This window comes from Erpetoichthys calabaricus, chromosome 1 (assembly GCF_900747795.2).
Source record: "Erpetoichthys calabaricus chromosome 1, fErpCal1.3, whole genome shotgun sequence".
Lineage (NCBI taxonomy): Eukaryota > Metazoa > Chordata > Cladistia > Polypteriformes > Polypteridae > Erpetoichthys > Erpetoichthys calabaricus.
Genome location: NC_041394.2, coordinates 214,911,926 through 214,932,383, shown reverse-complemented (window position 1 = coordinate 214,932,383; position 20,458 = coordinate 214,911,926). Strand labels below are relative to the sequence as shown.

Here is a 20,458-nt window from a genome sequence, read left to right as displayed (position 1 = left end):
ATAGATAGATAGATAGATAGATAGATAGATAGATAGATAGATAGATAGATAGATAGATAGATTTTACAGAAGCTCTTTAAATAAATAAATACACTCACACTCACACACACAGACACTTTGATCTGAACAAATAAAGAAGAAAATATGCTATTGCTTCACTTTACCACTTTATTTAAATGAACCTTACATATGATGATTTAATGAACATCCAGATGTTGGTATATGACTGGAAGTACATACAAAGCTACCATATTTTTTCTGATATGGACACAAAAAAGGGTATTTATTATTTGTCTGTTTACATTTTCTCTTTGTTAATAGCATGGTGCTTAGAGAGCATATACTGTACAGTATACTATCATTCAGATAATTAGTAGACTATGGCTAATTGCTAGTACTATATGTGAATTTTTTACTTAATTTCAAAAATAGATAAAAAAAAACAAGTTTCTATGAAGGATATATTTTGCATTTCACCATTCCTGTATGGTCTTTCCTATTATGAGCCATAGATGGTATTTATTGCACTGCACTACCATTTGTATAACACATATATACTGTTCTTGATAAGCGGGTACAGAAAATGGATGGATTGATATACAATTTTACTATAGGTGCTCATTAATAAAACAGTCCTGGGCATGGGAATACGAAGGTTGCCGGTTTGAAAAGAGATCCTACTCTGCTGGGCCCTTGAGCAAGGCCCTTAACCTTCAATTGCTCCAGGGGCGCTGTACAATGGCTGACCCTGCACTCTGACCCCAAGGGGTATGCGAAAAATAACAAATTCCTAATACAAGAAATTGTATAAGGCGAAATAAAGAACAAAGAAAGAACAAAGAACAAACAGTTCTTCTACTGTAATAAACCTTGTTACCCATTGGTGACACAGAGTGCACTTTGATATAATAAAATAACAGTAGGGTAAATGTGGGATAAAATCTCATTCCATGCTCAAAGATACTACTTTCAATCTGCCATTAACCCAATAACCATAAAAAAGAAACAGATAATCCATAAAATCTCATTTATATTAGTTGTCCAATAAAAAAGTGATTTTTTTTTGCAATGTTTAATTACAAAATGAAAAATTCCTAAAGGCTTCTGTCATCATGAGTGTTCTAGAACTTTGCATGACTCTTTGTAATAAATCAAAGGTTGTTAACACCGGGATTGTTGGCGAATATTTAAATTGGTCTCAGTAGAATTTCAGTGTGCTTCACAGGGGCTTTGTCTTGGAACTCAAGTATGCAAGCATAAAGAAAGTCTTCAACAAAGAGTTCCAGTTTATTTAATTCGTTTAGGAAAGGGTGATTGGCCATGGTGTGTTTAGCTGAATCAGCACGCCGCAGGTTATTCCAGCTACAGACGAAAGAATAGAGAGTGCCAAGAGAAGTGAAACCTTGCATACAAGACAGTCAGCTGTGGGAAAAATATGATGTGTAAGCTTAGCGCATATAATAACATCTGGAAGCCATTTCAAATTTCATGGTCAGATCACACAGAGGACTGTAGCACCTCTAAATGCTTTTATTATTTCCTTTAGCTTTATCAACGGAAAAAGTAGCATAATAAATGATCGAGTACTGGCCGTCATCATACTGCATTGCATTAATTTTTACAAATACAGGAAACAAGTCCATGGTGTATCAATGCTTTTTCGCAAAAAGTGAAAGAAAAACTAAATGACAGTCATTAATACACCAAGAAATATGCTGAAAGTCACCTTGAAACAAATACCAGTAAATACTCCAATCTACCTTAATGGGAATAATCACTGCTGACCAAAATAAAACAATGGTACAGAAATTTCTGCAAGAAAACCATCAACACACTGGAAACACACAGCATTTTAGTGTTTTTGTATGCCTTTTTAATGCCTTTCTTGACAAACAGGACATTAATTGACTATACATTGTAATCACACACAACTGGAAAATTTGAACAGTGATATGACATCAAACAAATATATGAATTCAATTAGACCCCTAATAATTGAGGCTTCCAAAACAGATCTTGAAACTAGTCATATAGAATCTGCTGCTTTTTGCTCTAGCCTTTCTGTCTAATTAATAAGCTTCTATTATTTTTTAATTATGAAATCACAACTAGTAAAAGTTTGATATTTTTCAGCAAATCCAGTATGAGCCATGTACGTAAATATAAATGTATAACTGAAGAGTGGCTGCTGCGGTGGGCTGGCACCCTGCCCAGGATTTGTTCCTGCCTTGCGCCCTGTGCTGGCTGGGATTGGCTCCGGCAGACCCCCATGACCCTGTGTTAGGATATAGTGGGTTGGGAAATGACTGACTGACTTAAGAAGGAGAGGTGTTTTGTTCCAAAAATTAGGGACGCATTGCTGTGTCTGCTCACTTTGTACTCACTGTAATTTAGAAACAAATATGGGGTAATATATACAGTAAAAGAATCAAGCAAATTAGGTTGATACACATCTGTATGCATTTCTTAGAGAAAGAATAGAGAAAGTATTACAGATTAAGGAAAGCCATCTGATTAAATAAGTAGTTCAGCTAACAACAGTAATTCACCTCTGATTAATACAATGGTTGGGGCAAAAATGAGCATCATCAGGTGTCTCTTAGGGAACAAGGTTGCTTTATAAGATTAAAGAAGAAAAATCACCCACAGTCAATCAAACCAAGTTCACCTTTAAAACTGTCACAACTTCTCATACTGTATTTCCTATGTACTCTCCAGTCTTGTTACCGTCTTTTTAGTTACAGCTGGTGCTTATACAGTATATATTTAATTAAGTGTGCATGAGTGTATATGTGTGACCTGTGATAAATGGCATGGCTAGAAGCAAGAGCGGCATTTGGGGGTGGCAAGTGGGGCAACCGCCCCAGGCCCTGCGCCCACGGGGGCCCCGCGTGTCCCATTCGAGCAGATTTGTCAAGTTATTTTCTCCAGTATATATATATATATATATATATATATATATATATATATATTTGAGATGCTTCTAAGAGGAACACTTTTAAAATCCCTCTCCAAGGTCAAATTCCATACATGTACTTCTTTGAAAACATTCCATAGTCCGAATATTAATGCACAAAAACACGTATCGCTAATGATAACCGGCTGACATAACATCAACGCGAGTTATAACTATGACATCCTGCATATTGAGACTCAGAGTATACTTGCAATTTGGGTACTTTTCTAGAAGAGGCCCTGCTAATTTCTGCATGACACCGCATCGCATTTCACACAGTCGTGGTATTGTCATGAATTATGAATTACACTTTTTAAATAGATTATATCGTTATATTTTGATAAAGTCTGCATGTTATCTTGTAAAGATTTAGCTGAATACTGTAAATACTGAATACTGAGAAAATCCGGTGTATGTTAACATTATTTTTATTTAATTCGGTGGCAAGTTTATACAGTCCACACATACTGGTAACAGCATTTGATGTAACCGGCCTTGCGTGGGGTTGGTCAGCCCTAGGCCCCGCAAATCCCTAAGGCCGGCTATGGCTAGAAGTCAAGTTTGACAGGTTAAGAATATAGACACATATATTAAATTAATCACTGAATCTTTAGGCACAATTTGTAAAAGTCCACCAATTGAGCGTCTTGAACAGACCAAGGAAATTGGTGATGTAACTTGATTTCTTTTTCTTTAAGGATATTCTTAGTGTCTTCAGAACTGCTTAATGATAACCTCCACACTATTGAAAAGTAATATGAAAGCTTTAAAAAAACAACATACAAAGCCATTTTAGAGTAAACCCATACCCATTTCTTCTAATAAATCCTAATTAGTCCTCACATCCCACCTATGAAATCAAGGTCTAACTCTGGTAATGGACTAATGTTATATGTAGGGTCACTTTCTGCCCTGACCCATGTTGCTTTAATAACATATTCCAGCTCTCAATGATCTAGTACTGGAAAAAACTGTATTCATAAGCAGATTGATGGATGGACTGATATTATTCTGTCTTTGAGGAATCATTTTTAGTCTTCTACACACTAAACTTTGCTTATGAGTTTTTAAGTATTCTAAAAGTTGTTAATTGTAATGATTTTATTAGCAATGTACAGAAAATTGTAGTGGAGTGAAACATTCTGTGGTTAAGATAAAAACTGAATTTCTCATTTCCAATAAGAGTAGTTAGGCACTGTAAGTTGAATAGGTAAAGCTGTAAGGGCTCTCTTGCCCACACCAACTGCACCACCCACGCACAGCCACATGTGTTTCTGTTTTCTCTTTCTTTTGATCTTAATCTTGTATACCAATTTAAATTTGATAAATTGTTCTTCATTATCTTTCCAACCTGATTGAAATAGGAAATTACAAACAGGAGTTAGAGAATGACATTATATAGGCATTCAGAGGCTTATATAAACAAAGTGAATCACAATTTTCTGCTTCCATTGCAAAAAACATGAAAGATTAATCAGTACTTCGCTATACATCCAAACAGTTTTCAGATTATATTTATCATCAAAGATGGTATTTAAAAAAAATTATATAAACAGTTCAACCAGAAGAGGTACATTAACATTAAACATTAATAGGTTGTAAAAATGTCAAAAAAAAAAATTAAATGTGCTGACATCACATAATGCATAAATAAAAACACTATTTCACCTTGATTGTATGCTCCTAATCTTAATAAGGTAGAAGTTCATGCACACCTTTCACACTAAGTTATCTGTTTTTGACACTAAACACCTGTAAATAGCATTTAAGATGTACTGTATTGCCAGCATGTCTATAAACATTACATATATAATGTGATGTAAATATATTCAGAATAAATAAAATATATACAGTATATATATGTTCTATATAATGTAATAATAAGCCATAAGAAAGGCATCAACGACCACATCTATAAAAAGCTTATCTATGAATTATGTAGCAAAATAAATTTTGTTTGACCTTATATGAATTCAAGGTTGTTATTCCTATAGGAAGTACTATACACAAGTAAAACAGATCTTCTCCTGTAGTTCCTGTTGAGTGCAGTAAAAGGATAGGGGCTCGGTGGCGAGAGGTAACCAAAGATGACTTTCTAACCTTCTCTCTAATTTTGCTCACACATGTTACATTCTCAAGTGAATCCAAATATCAAACAATTTTCTCTTTAGTGGTCCCGACAGGAACAAAGGGCACATCTGGGTTCAAGATTGCCACTATTACAAATTAGTCCACAAAGTGCAACCATAGGGAAAAAAATGTTAAGTGAACTATTCAGGTGATTTCAATGAGACATGTTGGTTCATGATTGAAGAAATTCCAGGATCACAAGGAACAGTAGGTGCCAATGATGAAAAGAAAAAAGATCCAGCTATTTATTTGTTACTAATTTGTCAGTATTTTGCTACTGAACTGTGCACTCTGGAGGACTGGAATATTTTTCTATTCTTTCTTAAAACATTAAAAAGTAATTTTATGGGATGATATCTGAGGCACAGTGATGCAGTGATAGTGCTGCTGCTTCACAACAAACAGACAAGGTTTCAGGTTTTAGGTGCTCGCTGAATAGAGCTTGCATGTTCTCCCCATCACTGCGTGGTTTCCTCCCAAAATCCAAAAACATGCAGGTTAGGTGGACTGGCAATGTTAAAATTGCCCCTTTTGAGTGTGTTTGCCTTGCAACAGACTGGCACCCTGCCCAAGGGTTGTTTCTAGCTTCTGCTCATTTCTTGCTAGGATAGGCTCCAGCTTCCCTGTGGCCTGGATAAGCAGGTTAGAAAAAGAGATGAATGGATGGACCTCCCTACTTGAAGGTGCAACCTTGTGTGAAAAGAAATGCAGTTTGATTCTAATTACAGCATAACAGCTATATGTTAAAATAATGGCATGACTAGCTTGGTATTTTAACTTCACACATATTTCTTGTTAATGTGCCACACATATTTCCAAAAAGTGGTGCCTGCATTTGATAATTAATTCCTTTATATTTTGGCATTATGTGCATTTAAAGTAACAATGGAGGAGGCATTTGCTTTGACTAATTTTTTTTATCAGATTTTAAATTTGATCCTAAAATTTCTGCAGAAAAGACTTAAAAACAGAAATGCAAAAACTGCAAAAATTGCCTGCTGTTTCAGAAGGAAACTGATTTTTTTAATATAAGGATCCTTTCCATTTTTATAAGTATCGTACAACAAAATGTAATACTCTGGACCCACTGAGATTAAACTATAGCATTTATGAACAGACAGAGAAATTCGCCCTATGAACTAACATTTTTGCTACATGTGAAATGTTTAAAAGTGATAGACATTTGGCTTTTACAGAACCGTTTATAAAAATATTCCAAAAGGAGCTACAAAGTATTACTAGCTTACATCTATAGTCAAAATAGTGATATTTGAAGGATAAGATACATTTTTTGTTCCTCCAACACTGAGTAAGAATGAAGTCTTACTCCAACACATTTAATAACAAACTCCAACAGCAGAATGGTTTTATAGGGATGTGGAAAAACATAGACAGCCAAATTGAAACAATGGAGACATTGCCATAAAAGGCTCGAAGATATCACATAAAATATCAGAAACTTAGCAGCAATTTGCTGTTCTTCATAAAATAAATGCAAGGTCATGTGATGCCCTGGTTGCCTGCAGCTAGCATTACCTCCTCGAACCCAGAACATCGATAGTCATTGACCAAGATGGACTAGTGTAAACGAGGACTCATAAGAATAAGAGAGAGTGAAAAAAGTGCTTAGTGCTTTTATAATAATAATAATAATGCATTTTATTTATAGGTCACTTTACATTAGCAGTAAATCTCAAAGTGCTACATAAAAAGTTTCAGGAGGTCATTGGTGACTCTGACCAGGCTATTTCTGTACTGTGAGAAGTTCGGAAACCAGATTGAAATTTTTCAAACAGATTGAATTTTTTGAGGTGATCCTGAAGCTGAACCAAAACTTATTCACAACAAAGTGTTCCAAAGTACAGTGCAGGAATCCTCTTTAAATAGGTAATCTGCATTAAAAAGCAGTGTCATGATGGAGATTAAAATATCAATAAATAAGCAATCCCAAAGAACAGGTTAAAATCACAGTTAAAGCACTCAGGATCAGTCTTTTTAAAAGCTGTCAGAAGCTTCAGTGTTGCCTCCCATTTTTATATTCATGTTGCTCCCTCTTACGGTCCGCTCAGCAAGCTGACATGCTCAGTCAAGCATGGTCAACCTTTCTAACTGGCTCTTGTCTCCACCTTTAACTTTCGTCATCCATGAGACCTTTTGGAATGTTTGGTCGCTCCTATTTCCCATTATAATCAATAAGAGAGACCCTTTTCTCTGGAGTGCCAACACCCCACTCGGGGCATCATTCCCAACCACTGTGTTTCCTTTCTACTGTACCAGATCTGCCACAATCCTGAACTTTCCTTTTCTCTCTCTCCACCACTTTTCCCTACTATATTTCTTTTTCCTTTTCTTTCCTCCTTCTGCCCATCTATCCTGCTCAGGTTTTTCATATCCTCCGTGTGTGCAGGTGACTCCATCTAATGACCCAACAGCCAGCTATTGTGCCTTCACATGCTAATGCAAACAGCCAATTTCCTCATTAACTATTTTTTGCCATGTGATTTAATATCCACATGCACCTACACTTCCAGAATCTGAGTAAACTGTTTTAATTTTAAAATTAAAAAAACAAGCAGTATTTGGAGTGCAAACCATTAACTTTCTATTTTACAGTATATTGATGACACTTAACCAATCTTACCTTTGCTACAGTATGTGATGCATGTGCAGCCTCTGTTCACCACTACTTCATATACTATACTTTACTATTGGCCTTTTACTGAGACAAAATCTGTTTTTTAATACATACAGTAACACAGACAATTTAAAAGGTTAATGTTAAGTTTCACTCTTTAAAAAAATAATTAAATTGAAAGTAAATATTGTAACTTAGTCATTAGGGAATGCAAAGGAAATTGTAAAATATTAACAAAAACATTGCAGTATTCATTGTCTGGTCTAAATAGTCATTATGCAGAAAAAAATTGTAAACGTATTTAATATGAAACAAATATGAGCAGAATGTTACACGGGGAGCATGTCTTTATTTTACATGAGATGTGAGCCACAACTTTTAAATACCATTTAGCATTACACTTTAATATTTAATACAATGTTGACTACAGAAACTCTAGAATGGGAAAAAGAAATCTAAATACTGCCATTCATGATAAAAGATGATTTCAGTTACTGCAGACAGATAGAAATTTGGAAGCAGAGTAACTAACACTGTTGTCCCACAGCATCCTGTATCATTCATAAGCTAAATACTATACAGTATGTATGAAGTTTATATGATCTCACTCAAGAGTGTGCAAATAATTTTCTTATTTTTCATTTTGTATTTTTTTAAATATTTATGTACTACATTTACAATAGTTGAGGTTTCTAAGCATACACTGATATACAGTGATATCACCATAAAAGCTATGTTCTAAATGCCAGGGTTATGTAAAAAAAAACTCCTGAAAGAGTTTCTACTTACTGATGAATTTTTAAAGGAAAAAAGAGGGATCACAGCAAAGATGGATTAATCTTCACTTCATATTTATAAACACAGGTGTTATTTTACTCTGAGTCTATTCAGTTAGAGGGAATGCTACGGTATATTACCATTTGCTGCCAATGGAGAGGTGAAAAAAAATGCAGTTTTGGGATTACCATATGGTTCATATTATTCATCCATGAGTTATAACAGACTAGTCAGATGTATGTCTCACATAAGCCGATCATAGTTATAACTGTTTGTTTGGCTTCTTTTTAGAAATTGGAAAAAGATTCAACACTTATTCCGTTACATGCCACATCTTGCACTAACTGAGCTAAAGACCAGACAATTTCCAGACAATAGTTTTTTAATAGTATGAATGATGTCATGGCATTTTTTTCTTAAGTTCTAAACCACTGGGAATCCCACAACTTGAAAAGAAGCAAAAAAATGGAAAGTGTCCAATAGTATAATATTCTGTATTTAAAGATGTTATTTTGAGGGGATTGTTAAAAATGGAGACTTTAGAAACATAATTATGACACAAGTCATTTTTAAATAATTTTTTTATTTATAAAGTGGGTTACTCTGTGTGGTGCTTTACAGATTCTTTAATATAGTGTAGCACCAGCTTTGCTATAACTTCCCAATCCCTGTTCCTCCTACAGGTTAGGAGCATTACATGCACTTTTACATTAGGCAGTCTACTTGCCTGATGTTTATGCTTCATATTAAGACCTCATCATTGTGTCAAGTCAGTACTATATCTCTTCTTTACTTCTTATTCAAGTTTGTGGTACCTCATTATTTGGGTACTATCCATAAATGGTATAATGTACAGTGGCAGATAGATATTTTCATAATAAGAAACAAAAGCTACTCAGCACTAGTTATTCATGGTGTAATAAACCATGGTTTTAAAAATGAAACCAATTAGTAAACTGTCAAGATATGCTGCCAAATGTACCTTACACTTTTAACTATGTTGATTCTAATTTCATGCTTTGAGGTGTGTAAACAATACAGAAAGCAACCAAGTGCAGGATTCAAACCCAATAAGCTAGATCTGTCATGCAAACCTGCTGTCCTCTGCACCACTGTGCCATCTGTTTATAATACATCAGATATTTTTTGTTATCTTAAGCCAATTTGAAAAGTAGGCATACATTAAGAAAATATAATAAAATATACCCACCAAATTCAACCAAACTTTACTAGTAAACATTATACAGGAGACCACTCCTTGAAAACATGCTAAGTAAGGATATTTTCCTCTTCCCTTCCTTAAAAATGAAACCTTTTAGGATCCACCAATAAGCTAAACAAACTAGTTTAAATCAAGCAGATTCACACAGTGTATCTACTAAAGTAGAATGCATACAAATTAGATACAAACACCAAGTTAGACCTATTACTCTGATTCATTTGGTACACAACCATATTTTTAACACAGTATATTTGTTATTATAAAATGCAAATGAATGTTGTGTTATATAGCATGTTGTTTTGATCAAAAGAAAGGTAAAGTCCAAGATATACTTTGCACTTATGAAGCATTTAAAGAACAATTTTGGACTCAATATTATAAAAGAACACTGCAAAGCTACTGGACTTATTCAAATATTAGAATGTTACAACAATTACATCAAGAACAGGCCATTCAGTCCACCAAGCTCACCAACCCTATTTACATAAATTTTCCAAAATACTGTAACATTAGGTCAACATTTGAAGGTCCCTTAAGTCCTAATATCTAGCAAACTACTTGTAATTCATTTCATGTGTCTTTGTATGAAGAAAAACTTTCTAACATTTGTGCTAAATTTGCTCTTAACAAGTTTCCAAAAATGTTCCTTGTTGAAAAATGTATATTAATGTAACAGCTAACATCCACTGTATGTTTCCTTCATATTTCTACACACTTTCATCATGTCACCTTTTATTCTCCATTTGCAATCAAAGACAAAATACATCAAGTACTCAAAAGGGTACCAACGACAGTCTAGGTAGTCCTATTGAGAGACTTCAATGGCCACTTAGAAAAGATAGGTCAAACCTAAAAAGACCTGGGATAAATGGCCCATGTGATCTTAACACCAAGTGATTAATTAATTTTTGGGTTTCCATGTTAGACATTGGCCATATGTGCTAACTGTAAGACATAAATTGCTCCTCGGGATACAGTATTTTGTGACTGAAAGCTTGGGTCATAGGTTAGTGAATAATATTGTCATCTGAGCTAAGGCTGCATGTTTGAAATAGTCGGGTAAAAGATGGTGTTGAATTATCCACTTATCATTGGCTGGGGAAGAGCTGGCTTAAAAAACTGTGCCACTGACTGGACAAACCTTAGGAACTGAATGACTGAGAATGTTCTAGGTGTACCGAGATGATGGCTGAGCTCGGGATGGGTTTAGTTTTTACTCCTAGAAACACTTCTTAAGGGAGGTCAACAAAATGGAATTCGTGTGGAACCTGTTCAGAACTTCAGTAGTAGAGGCTAATACAAATAGCTTTGTTTATGAGTGGCTGTTTACATCTGAAAGTATCAATGGTGAGCTGTCAATTTAAAAGAGGAGGCTTACCACGGAGTGTGAGCTGATGGAATCTGATGGGGAGGTTGTACCCAGCAATAAAGGTGGAAATTAGTGCCACAGATTTGTGTGAGGCCATGGAAAATGATATTTGGATGGCTTCAAAGACATTCAGGCAAGTCATTTCAAGATTTGGTAAGACCAGGATGGACTACCTATTTATAGCAAGGATAGAAATAGGTAGTAATGCTGAACTCAAAAGAGGATATTGCAAAGTTGTGGAAGGAGCAAAGATGTGGAAGGAAACACTTCAAGGAGCTGGAAAATTTGGCAAACAGACATTTACCAGAAAAAAGCTGTGTGCATTTCAGTAATAAGGTTATTCTAAAGATCTGCAGTGACAAATCAGAAATATTCAATGTTGAGGAAAAAAAGTTAAATTCAATTAATTTCTTGTATAGAACTCTTCACTGGATACAGGCTCACACCGTTAACATTGATTCATAATTACAGCAGTGAAGTATGAAACCTTATAACATTTATATACATACTTTAAACTGCTGAGGTGTCATGATCAGTTCTTGAATGGAAAGCAGAGAGAACACCTATGGATTGGCACTATGGAGTGATTATTCTCTATTTCAAAAGGTCTGACCAGAGGTTAGTTCCACTTCTTTGTGATCTTACTCATCAGGAGTTCTAAGAAATCATATACTGGGGTAGGAGTGGGAGACTACAACCAAACTGATGCAACAGGGGAAATATAGTTTTCTGTACTGTACCAGCCTTCTGTAATAGAGAGGCCATTTTTACTAATAAAAATATTTGAAGACTAGACCTGTCTACACATACTTTGCAAATTTGAAGAAGTCCTTAAATCATATCTCTTTAAGATAGGCACAAAACACCATTTATTTGGTTATTTTATCTGCCCACCTATAGTACTGTTTACTTCAATGCTTTCAGCTACTTCTGGATTGCACTGGCAAGCCACAGGCATGGTGCAAAAGACACAAGCCATTTTCTGTTGTTTTAATGTACTTCTACCACGTTCACCAGCAGACAGCATCTTGGAGCTTAAGTAATATGAACATGCTTAAAGATAAGAGACACTTTTCAGAAAAGACTTTATATGGTATATATTTTTTATTTTTATAAAAATAGTTTGGATGCAACCTTGGAGCATTGACTGTAGAAAGCACCTGTATTTGGGCATAGTAAGATGGGTAAACAAAGCCTGCAGTGTTTTTGATTATCAGGAAATATGCCTGAGAATGCAAAAAGACTATAGTAGACAGAATGCCATAGATTTGCTCTGTAACAATTGTACAAGATACAGTTAGTTTAAAAAACATGTGGTTAGAGCTACTTGATAAAGTTGTATATTCAACTGTGCTAGAGTTAGGTCAGCCTGCAATCATTGTCACTTCTGTCCTAACTGATGCATTAGGAAAGTCTTCCTTTCCATAGGAGTGTTTCTTCTGTCTTTACATATATTTTTAGTTATTGCACAGGAGTTCTGTTAATGGGAACTACACACAAAGTGACATCATCTCTCATTGCTTAAATAATGCACCTTGTTGTGTCATTACTAACACACTTATTTTATTAGTCCACAAAAGACAGTCTAGTATTGGACACAGCAATATGTAAGCTGCAGGTCAGAAACCAACCCTAGACAAGGAGCCAGCCCATTGCCAAAGACAAGCACACATTCACAAAGGGCCACTTTAAAGACACCAGCATCTATGCTGTCTGTTTGCTTACTGTTTTTAAAAAATACTTTTTTCCTTTTTTTATTTTATTGTTTTTATTCATAACCTTAACTCACACTGTCTTGACCATTCAAATTTTTTAATTTTGACCTGAATCTATGCTTCATTCAATGCTGGTAGAAAAAACACCTCCCAATATCGATGCCGTATAGAGACTTGGAAAAAGTCCTGCTTGGGGACAACAATATTTCCATATGTAGTCATTTTGGTCTTATTAGACTGGGTTCTCCAATGTGCAACTAACTGTGAAAATGTCAGAATGAAAATCAGCACCTCCAAATCTGAGGTCATGATTCTTTAATAAATAAGAATGTTTTGGTAAAACTAATATTAATGAGTATTAACAGAGAGAAGCATGAGAGGATCTGATTGGTGAAAGAACAGTTGTAGTAGTGCATGGGCTCTCCCACCTCCTGACTGAGGGATAGTTTATAACCACTGGGGTACTCAACAGTTCCTCATACTGATAAATGAATGAGTGTTTTGTATACATTATTTTGAGTTCTACTGAATATATGGTGTTATATGCATTTTCTCTTGTTGGTATTATGTGGTTGTCATTATTCTATAGGTTATAATCTCATTGTGCTACTGTATATACATATGACAACACTGAACAGGGATAATATTTTTCAACAAAATTTTTAGCATTATAAAATCTTTTTTTTTTTTTTAAAGATATCCCCTCTTTCAAAGTTGGGAGTTCACAATAAGATTTCTATAGCCTTTCTTTACTTTTTGGCAAGAAATTAATGAAACACTAAAAGTTAATAGCCTTGTAATATTTCATCTTTCTTCACAGACCTGAAAAAAGTTCCAGCCGACATCCCACCAGAAGTCTTTAGAATCGACCTCTCCAGGAATAAAATCAAACACTTAAAAGCAAAAGAGTTTCTTGGTTTAAAGGACCTTAAAGTACTTAATTTAAGCAGCAATGCCATACAACACATTGACATGGGTAAGTGTCTTTTCATGATTTTTAATATTCTTCCACTCATCCATCTCATTTTAATGCAATTATTCCATAACTTAACTTTCATTTTATCTAATATAGTGAACAGTAATAATTATGTGGTTTCAAGTTTGCACGATCAATACTTTATTTTTCCTCAGAATAAGGTGTGCATTTCACAGAGTGAAACAGTTCATTATTTTACTAAATTACATTGGTGATGAGGTTTTAATTATTTTATTGTTCATTGAGACAGTTTAAATTATTTGCAGATGTACATACAGTATCTTCTCATCCTCTTTCTATGCAAGTCCTGCCATAATACAAAGGACTATCTTATAGATTATCAGTGTGTTATAGACCCATAGCAATTTTCTTAAACGTCCTTATGCAATTTATTATACTTAAAACAAACAGATCTAAAACTCCATACTCCAGGCAAAAATAAGAAAGCTTTATCAGCTCTCCGCTACGACATAAAGATTCATAACATAAATACATAAATAAATAAATTCTGGATATACGTTGGCATTCTAAGGACATTCAAACAGCCAATTTATTATATTCCATAGCACAGCAATCCATAAATGAGCAGTAATGTGCATTTTTTGCATACAGACAAGTTAGATAAACATCTCAAAGTTATGTGATAAAGTTGGGTTTAATTTACAGTCTTGTAGTTTTGAGTCCAATTTTTTAGGATAGATTGCTTCTAAAATTTTACATCAAAAGTTAATATTATTAATCGCCAATTAACAAGATGCTGGTCATTGCTTCACTTCAACTCCTGTAAAGAGGTGCTTTGAGTACTATCTTCTTCAAAACAAATTTTCAGCCTAGGCTGTTAGTGGATGCCAAAGTATATGTACCGTATATATAGAAATGTTTGCAGCAGGATGTCATTTAGCCAATTTAATTTAAGTCTGTGTTGCTCAGGGTACATTCTGGGATTATATACTGTAACAAAAGATGAAAAAGTAAGGATATAATAACCTGTGTCACACACTTCTTGTAGCATAATACTTGGGTTATATGTTCTTTTTACAGCTGGTAATAAATAATAATAAGTTGCATTTATAGAGCGCCTTTCACAAACCCAAGGTACACCTTTTATATACTGTAGAGTTTCAATATTCTCCTTTGTGTTCATATGGTTTTCCTCTGGGGCATTTAATTTTCTATTATTCTACAATAATATACTTTTGGAATGGAGGATTAAGATGCCCTGATGCAAGTGTTTGTGATCCCTCTGATGTTGCATTCAGTGATCTTCTTGAATTGTGGTCTTTTCTGTTAAGAATTGCTTGCAAGCCTGCCCATTTTAAAATTAATAGATTCCAGCATGTATTTAATACTCAGTTCAAAATTTTGAATCTAATATTCTGAATACAGTATGTATTTTGTTTATCCAACAGCCAGCTAACGAAAAATTAGCACATTCAAAGCAATGCTAATTTTCCTTAAAACAAAAAACTCAGTCATATTTGAAATTCAGGCACTATAATGTTTCTGAAATGGAGTGCATTAACCATTTATACTTCCATCTATTTCTGAGTATATTTATGCCTGCTATGGCTTACAGGACAGTATCCCAATAGCAACCATTATCAGGCAGGATGCCTATCCATCACAAGACACACTTATAGACAATCACGCTAGCAATTTAACTTAATAGCATGTTTACGGAAGTGCATACAGAACATAAAGATTTCATATGAAAGAAAACTAGGCTCAAGGCCCAGGTACTATGCAGGAAAAATACCACTCAGTGTGCCACTCTACATAAAATAAAAGAGAATAATTAAACTGGAATGATGAAATATCATAAGGCACACAAAATAAACACATAATAAACATCTATAATATACACTGAAGGAATCCAGAGGGTGTGTCATAACATGTTATAGCCATATTAGCTGTTTTATGAATATAGTGCTTGATTTTCAAATCGGGAACTGATTTAAGAGCTAATTTGAGTGAAACTCCATACTGAAAGCCTCAAGAAAATAGATTACAGATCTGCATTCTTCAGGGTCTTTATATAGTAAAATTAGTTCTTATTTTAAGATAATTTAATTTTTCTTAAATCACAAAGTATCCTTTTTTCATTTTCTTCTCTATTTTAATGTTGGAATGCAAGTATGAACATCAAGACAATTTCACTTCTTTTAGTATAACATGAAATGACCTTGTTGTGACACATAATGTATATATTCAGCTTTAGTCTTGTGTGGCCTGTTTGCATTACACGGATCTACAGCAGGATACATGGTAGACTTTATTTCAGTGACAGGTATTTAAGCACAGTACTGTTTGCTTAAGCACTTTACTTTTAACATAAACAGTATGCTCAGTCTCCAGTTAAACTTATTGTTAAATGTGTGATTTAGTGTTATACATATGACGATAGTTTTCCATGATTTCATTATTTATATGTCACATATCTGAATGGCACAAAAATAGAAAGACAGAAATAAAAGTGCCAGCACAATTGAAAAGAACTTTCTCGAGTCTAGCATCAGATTTTCTGTGTGTTGCACACAAAATAAATTGATGTAATTAATGTGAGGTGCCCACATTTAGCTGAACTTAAATTGCATGAAATTACTGTACATATACTGTAACTTTTCAGTGATGCATTTCAGTTAGATTGTTAATTTAATATATTCTTATATAGGACACCTCTCAGAAAACTGATGATATTGTGTACAAAATATTCAAAGAAATGACTCACATTATTATTTTCTTTAAACCAGGCGTTATAATGGTGTTAGTAAACTTAAACATGCTAAGACAGAGATTATTATGTAATGTAGTCTGCAAAGTACTTTAAAATGTTTCCAGTTTTCCACACTTTAAAAAAAAAATACCTTTTGCATATAAGCATTTCCAGAAATGTATAAGATTACCTGAATATATTGCAACATAAAACATATATAGCTTCCTGACATCTTTACAAGTTTAAACTCGCAGTAAATGTTAAATGAATTGTAAAGAAGAAAGTATAATTCAGTTCTAACTTATGTCACAAAGCAATGCAATACATAATTTATGCATTAAAAAAGATGTTAAGTATAACTTCTAACTGCCTTCTAAACAATAATGCCTCCTGCATCTTACAGGACTTTATAACAGAACATAAGCTAAACAAATAATTCAAGAGATGTTTATTTGCAGAAACAGCAGTGCAGTGCCACATCTTAAGCTCCAGTACTGACAGGATCAGATTTTTGAAGTATTTAAAGACAATTGATGAGGACATTTTTCATGCATTCCAAATTATTTTAACAGTAATAAATAAATAAATAAATAAATAAATAAATAAATAAATAAATAAAATAAAATAAAATTTAAATTACAATAAGTATAAGGGGTGGAGTGGTGGCTCTGAGGCTAGGGATCTGCACTGGCAATCGGAAGGTTGCCGGTTCAAATCCCGTAAACGCCAAAAGTGACTCTACTTTGTTGGGCCCTTGAGCAAGGCCCTTAACCTACAATTGCTCCATCCTGGGTATGATGTTAATCTGCATCCAGCCCTGCATGTAGGCCCTCAACCGGCAGGGGAAAACCTGAGGGTTGGTGGCAGAATTGGCACTCCAGCCACCATAAAAAAACTCACACTGATTCCATCTGAACTACTGTGGTGCTGAGATGTCACCCCTTGCATGGGGGTCCTAATCTGGGATCCTAAGTTGGTTTGTCATGTGGTGGGTGCAGCAATGTGCTGTATCAGTGTGTGCTTCTAACCTCTCTCTATAAGTACAAGTTACACGACAATTTCCTTAAAGAAAATAAGGATTGTTATTGTTTTCATTTTGTTCTTTAAATACAAATATCTGTGTTTTTCACTATTTAATTTATTTTAACAGCTGCCTTTTCTGGACTTCTGCATCTCAGAGAGTTGGATTTATCTAAAAATCTGTTAGAACATTTTGATTACGGCGTACTAGAAAATCTGTATTTTGTGCAAAAACTGTGGCTCGGTGGTAACCCATGGAGATGTGATTACAACATCCATTACCTACTCTACTGGCTAAAGCATCACTATAGTGTTGAACATGATGGCCTGACATGTAAAGAACCTGAGGAGTTCAAAGGGTGGATTGTGGAAGAATATGTTAAAAGTTATTATGAGGAATGTCCCAAAGACAAACCGACAGGACAGACTGATGGGATTCAGGAAGTTAATTCTGATGCTGAAGATCAGGAGAATATGGAACATATGCCACAGCATTTGATTGGATCAAAGGTTCAGGAAACCTTTAAAATTATAAGGCTTACATAATTTTTAAGTGGGAAGTCAAAACTATTTCTTAGTTGTACAACCTTCAGGAAAATCTAACTTAGATTTCAACTTTGGTGAAATGTTTTCTTAGTAATAACGGGGTAGAATGGCAGTTCCTAGTTGTTATACATTTTCGTAAACACTGCTAATTTTAATAATGTGTTTTTTATACCTAACTTTAAAGATAAAATATTCCAAGGATGTCTATTTTTTTACTGTGACCTTTTACAAATGCTGCATTGCTTATGTGGTTTTGATATCTGAATGCATCTTTTAACACAACCTAATCATTATACATTCCATTTATGGGAACAAAATGATGACTATGTGTTCAAAGAGTGAATTCATTACTTTCAAGTAGGACCACATTCAGGTTTGTTTTTTACAACGTGCCTTTACAGTAAAATTCAGGTTTACATATATTTTGAAAAGAAATCTGTATGAAAACCAACAATAATGTACTAAGAATAATAAAACCTGTTTGTTTGAAAGCCTCTAGAGAAGTATAAATTATTGCTTGGCCATCGACTTTCATATTTGCTATATTGCTATGTTTGTTCAGGCATTTTGTTGTTAAGATCGCTATAGTGTTGAGTGTTTATTGTAACTTCTCTTGAACACTGTTAACAGACTTAAATTAATTTTGGAAATATTGTGAATGGTTATTGGGTAAGCATGTAGAAAATAATGCTTATATATTTTAGTTTTTAGCATTACAGGTTCATGTAAATTTAATTATTTTAATTCCAACACTTCCACCTCTCTATATTGTAATGCACAACAGTGTTTATTACAAGATTTCAAGTTTTTTATGTAGTAGGATCATTGTGATTCCAATTACATTTGCAACATATAATATTATATTTTTGTTCTCTTATTCGGTATGCATCATGACATACTGTATTAAGTCTTGATTAAAGGCCTTAAAATATAACATAATCTGTAGTAAAGTTAATTTATTTGAACAAAGTCATCTTTTTTCTGTTTAATCTAACTGTGAGACACCACCTTACCTCCACTCTTAACAAATGTATTTTGATTGTACAAAGCACCATAGAGTAAGTTATTAAATGCATAAATTAAATAATATTAGGTTCTGTAATATACTTCTTTCTTTTCACCTATGAATCAATTTGGACTCCACGCATACTCTGTTCAGGGCAGCAGGGACCCTATGGGCTATTCTGATTGCCGTGGACACAAACCAGGAGTTAGGTCAGCTGGGATGCCAGTCTACCAATGGGCACACTCAAAATGAATCCAATACATACAAACAAACTAAACTTTAGAATATGAGAAGAAACTCATACAATACAAATGAAATTTTGAAAGCCACTAAAATACTCCAGCTCATACTGTAACTAAAATAGGGCCCAAGTACTACAAGATAATAATATATTTCAGCAGGTCCTTGCAAGTGATCATTAGTTCATTATCAGGGTCATTTTATGTCAAATCAACCAATTTTCAGAAATCCCATGCACTTTGGTCTCAGAAAATTCTGAAAAAAGTACCAGGTATACTTGTGTTATCCAAGAGACAGCCTGTAAAATTATTTTAATGTAAGATCAATACTTTCCAAGATACAGCCAATTTTGTGAGGGGAGAAGGGTGTCAAATTTGACATGACTTTATTTTTTTCTTCAACTTCACAAGACTACATCTCAAGAACTAAATCACCTAGCAGGCTCAATTTTTGTATACTGGTACATTATAGGTGTAATAAGTAATGAAATCATAATGTTTGGTCCAGATGAAACCACTTGACATCACTTCTAAAATGGAAAAAAATATTTTGTGTCTTTGGCTTTGCCATTATTAGGCTTTCAGAAACCATACTGCTAACTGATACAGCCTGCTGAAACTTTTTCCATGTTTATAGATAACTACACAGGGTGTTTCAAAGAGTTATAAACAAACAAGAAACATTTTCAGGGTTTGACCAGCAGACATCTCAAATATGAGAAAATCATTATGGGTCTAATTTTCAGACCAGCTTAATGCACTGTGGAAATGTCCAGACATTTTTAAAAATATTTTTCCTGTATCCTACATGGTTCTTTCTTTCTCTCAAAACAAGTCTTAATTTTCTTATATAAATCTTTCATTTTTATTTTCCATTCTAAATATGGGTTACATTTACCATTTGTCAGTAATTATAATCATCAAGTTCTTCATCACTAAATTGGGTATAAAATTAATGGAAAAAAATAAATCACCAAAGGCACATTAAGCACAACACATTAACAATAGCTTCTTAATTTTTCATTAAATATCAACACTAGTTATAATGAAATGTTAACATCTTGATATTGCAGAAGCAGAAATGTGACCCATTTCATTTCTGTTTCAATCGAAGTGCAAAGTGTAGGGCATCTTTTGTCTTTGAGATCAAGACG

The 20,458-nt window shown here is 34.0% G+C and overlaps 2 protein-coding genes across 3 annotated transcripts in view; one reads left to right on the top strand and one right to left on the bottom strand.

Moving 5' to 3' along the window:
* lrrc17 (leucine rich repeat containing 17) overlaps positions 1-18,708 on the top strand; it is a 31,541-nt gene extending 12,833 nt beyond the window's left edge. For both annotated transcript variants that reach the window (XM_028811716.2, XM_028811708.2), the window contains exons 3-4: positions 13,625-13,780; positions 17,644-18,708. In XM_028811716.2, coding sequence (XP_028667549.2) covers positions 13,625-13,780; positions 17,644-18,059 — 572 coding nt within the window. In that variant the 3' untranslated portion in view covers positions 18,060-18,708. The remainder of the gene's footprint in view (positions 1-13,624; positions 13,781-17,643) is intronic.
* The window catches only part of fbxl13 (F-box and leucine-rich repeat protein 13), a 238,244-nt gene that overhangs the window by 136,308 nt on the left and 81,478 nt on the right, over positions 1-20,458 (bottom strand). The window lies entirely within an intron of this gene.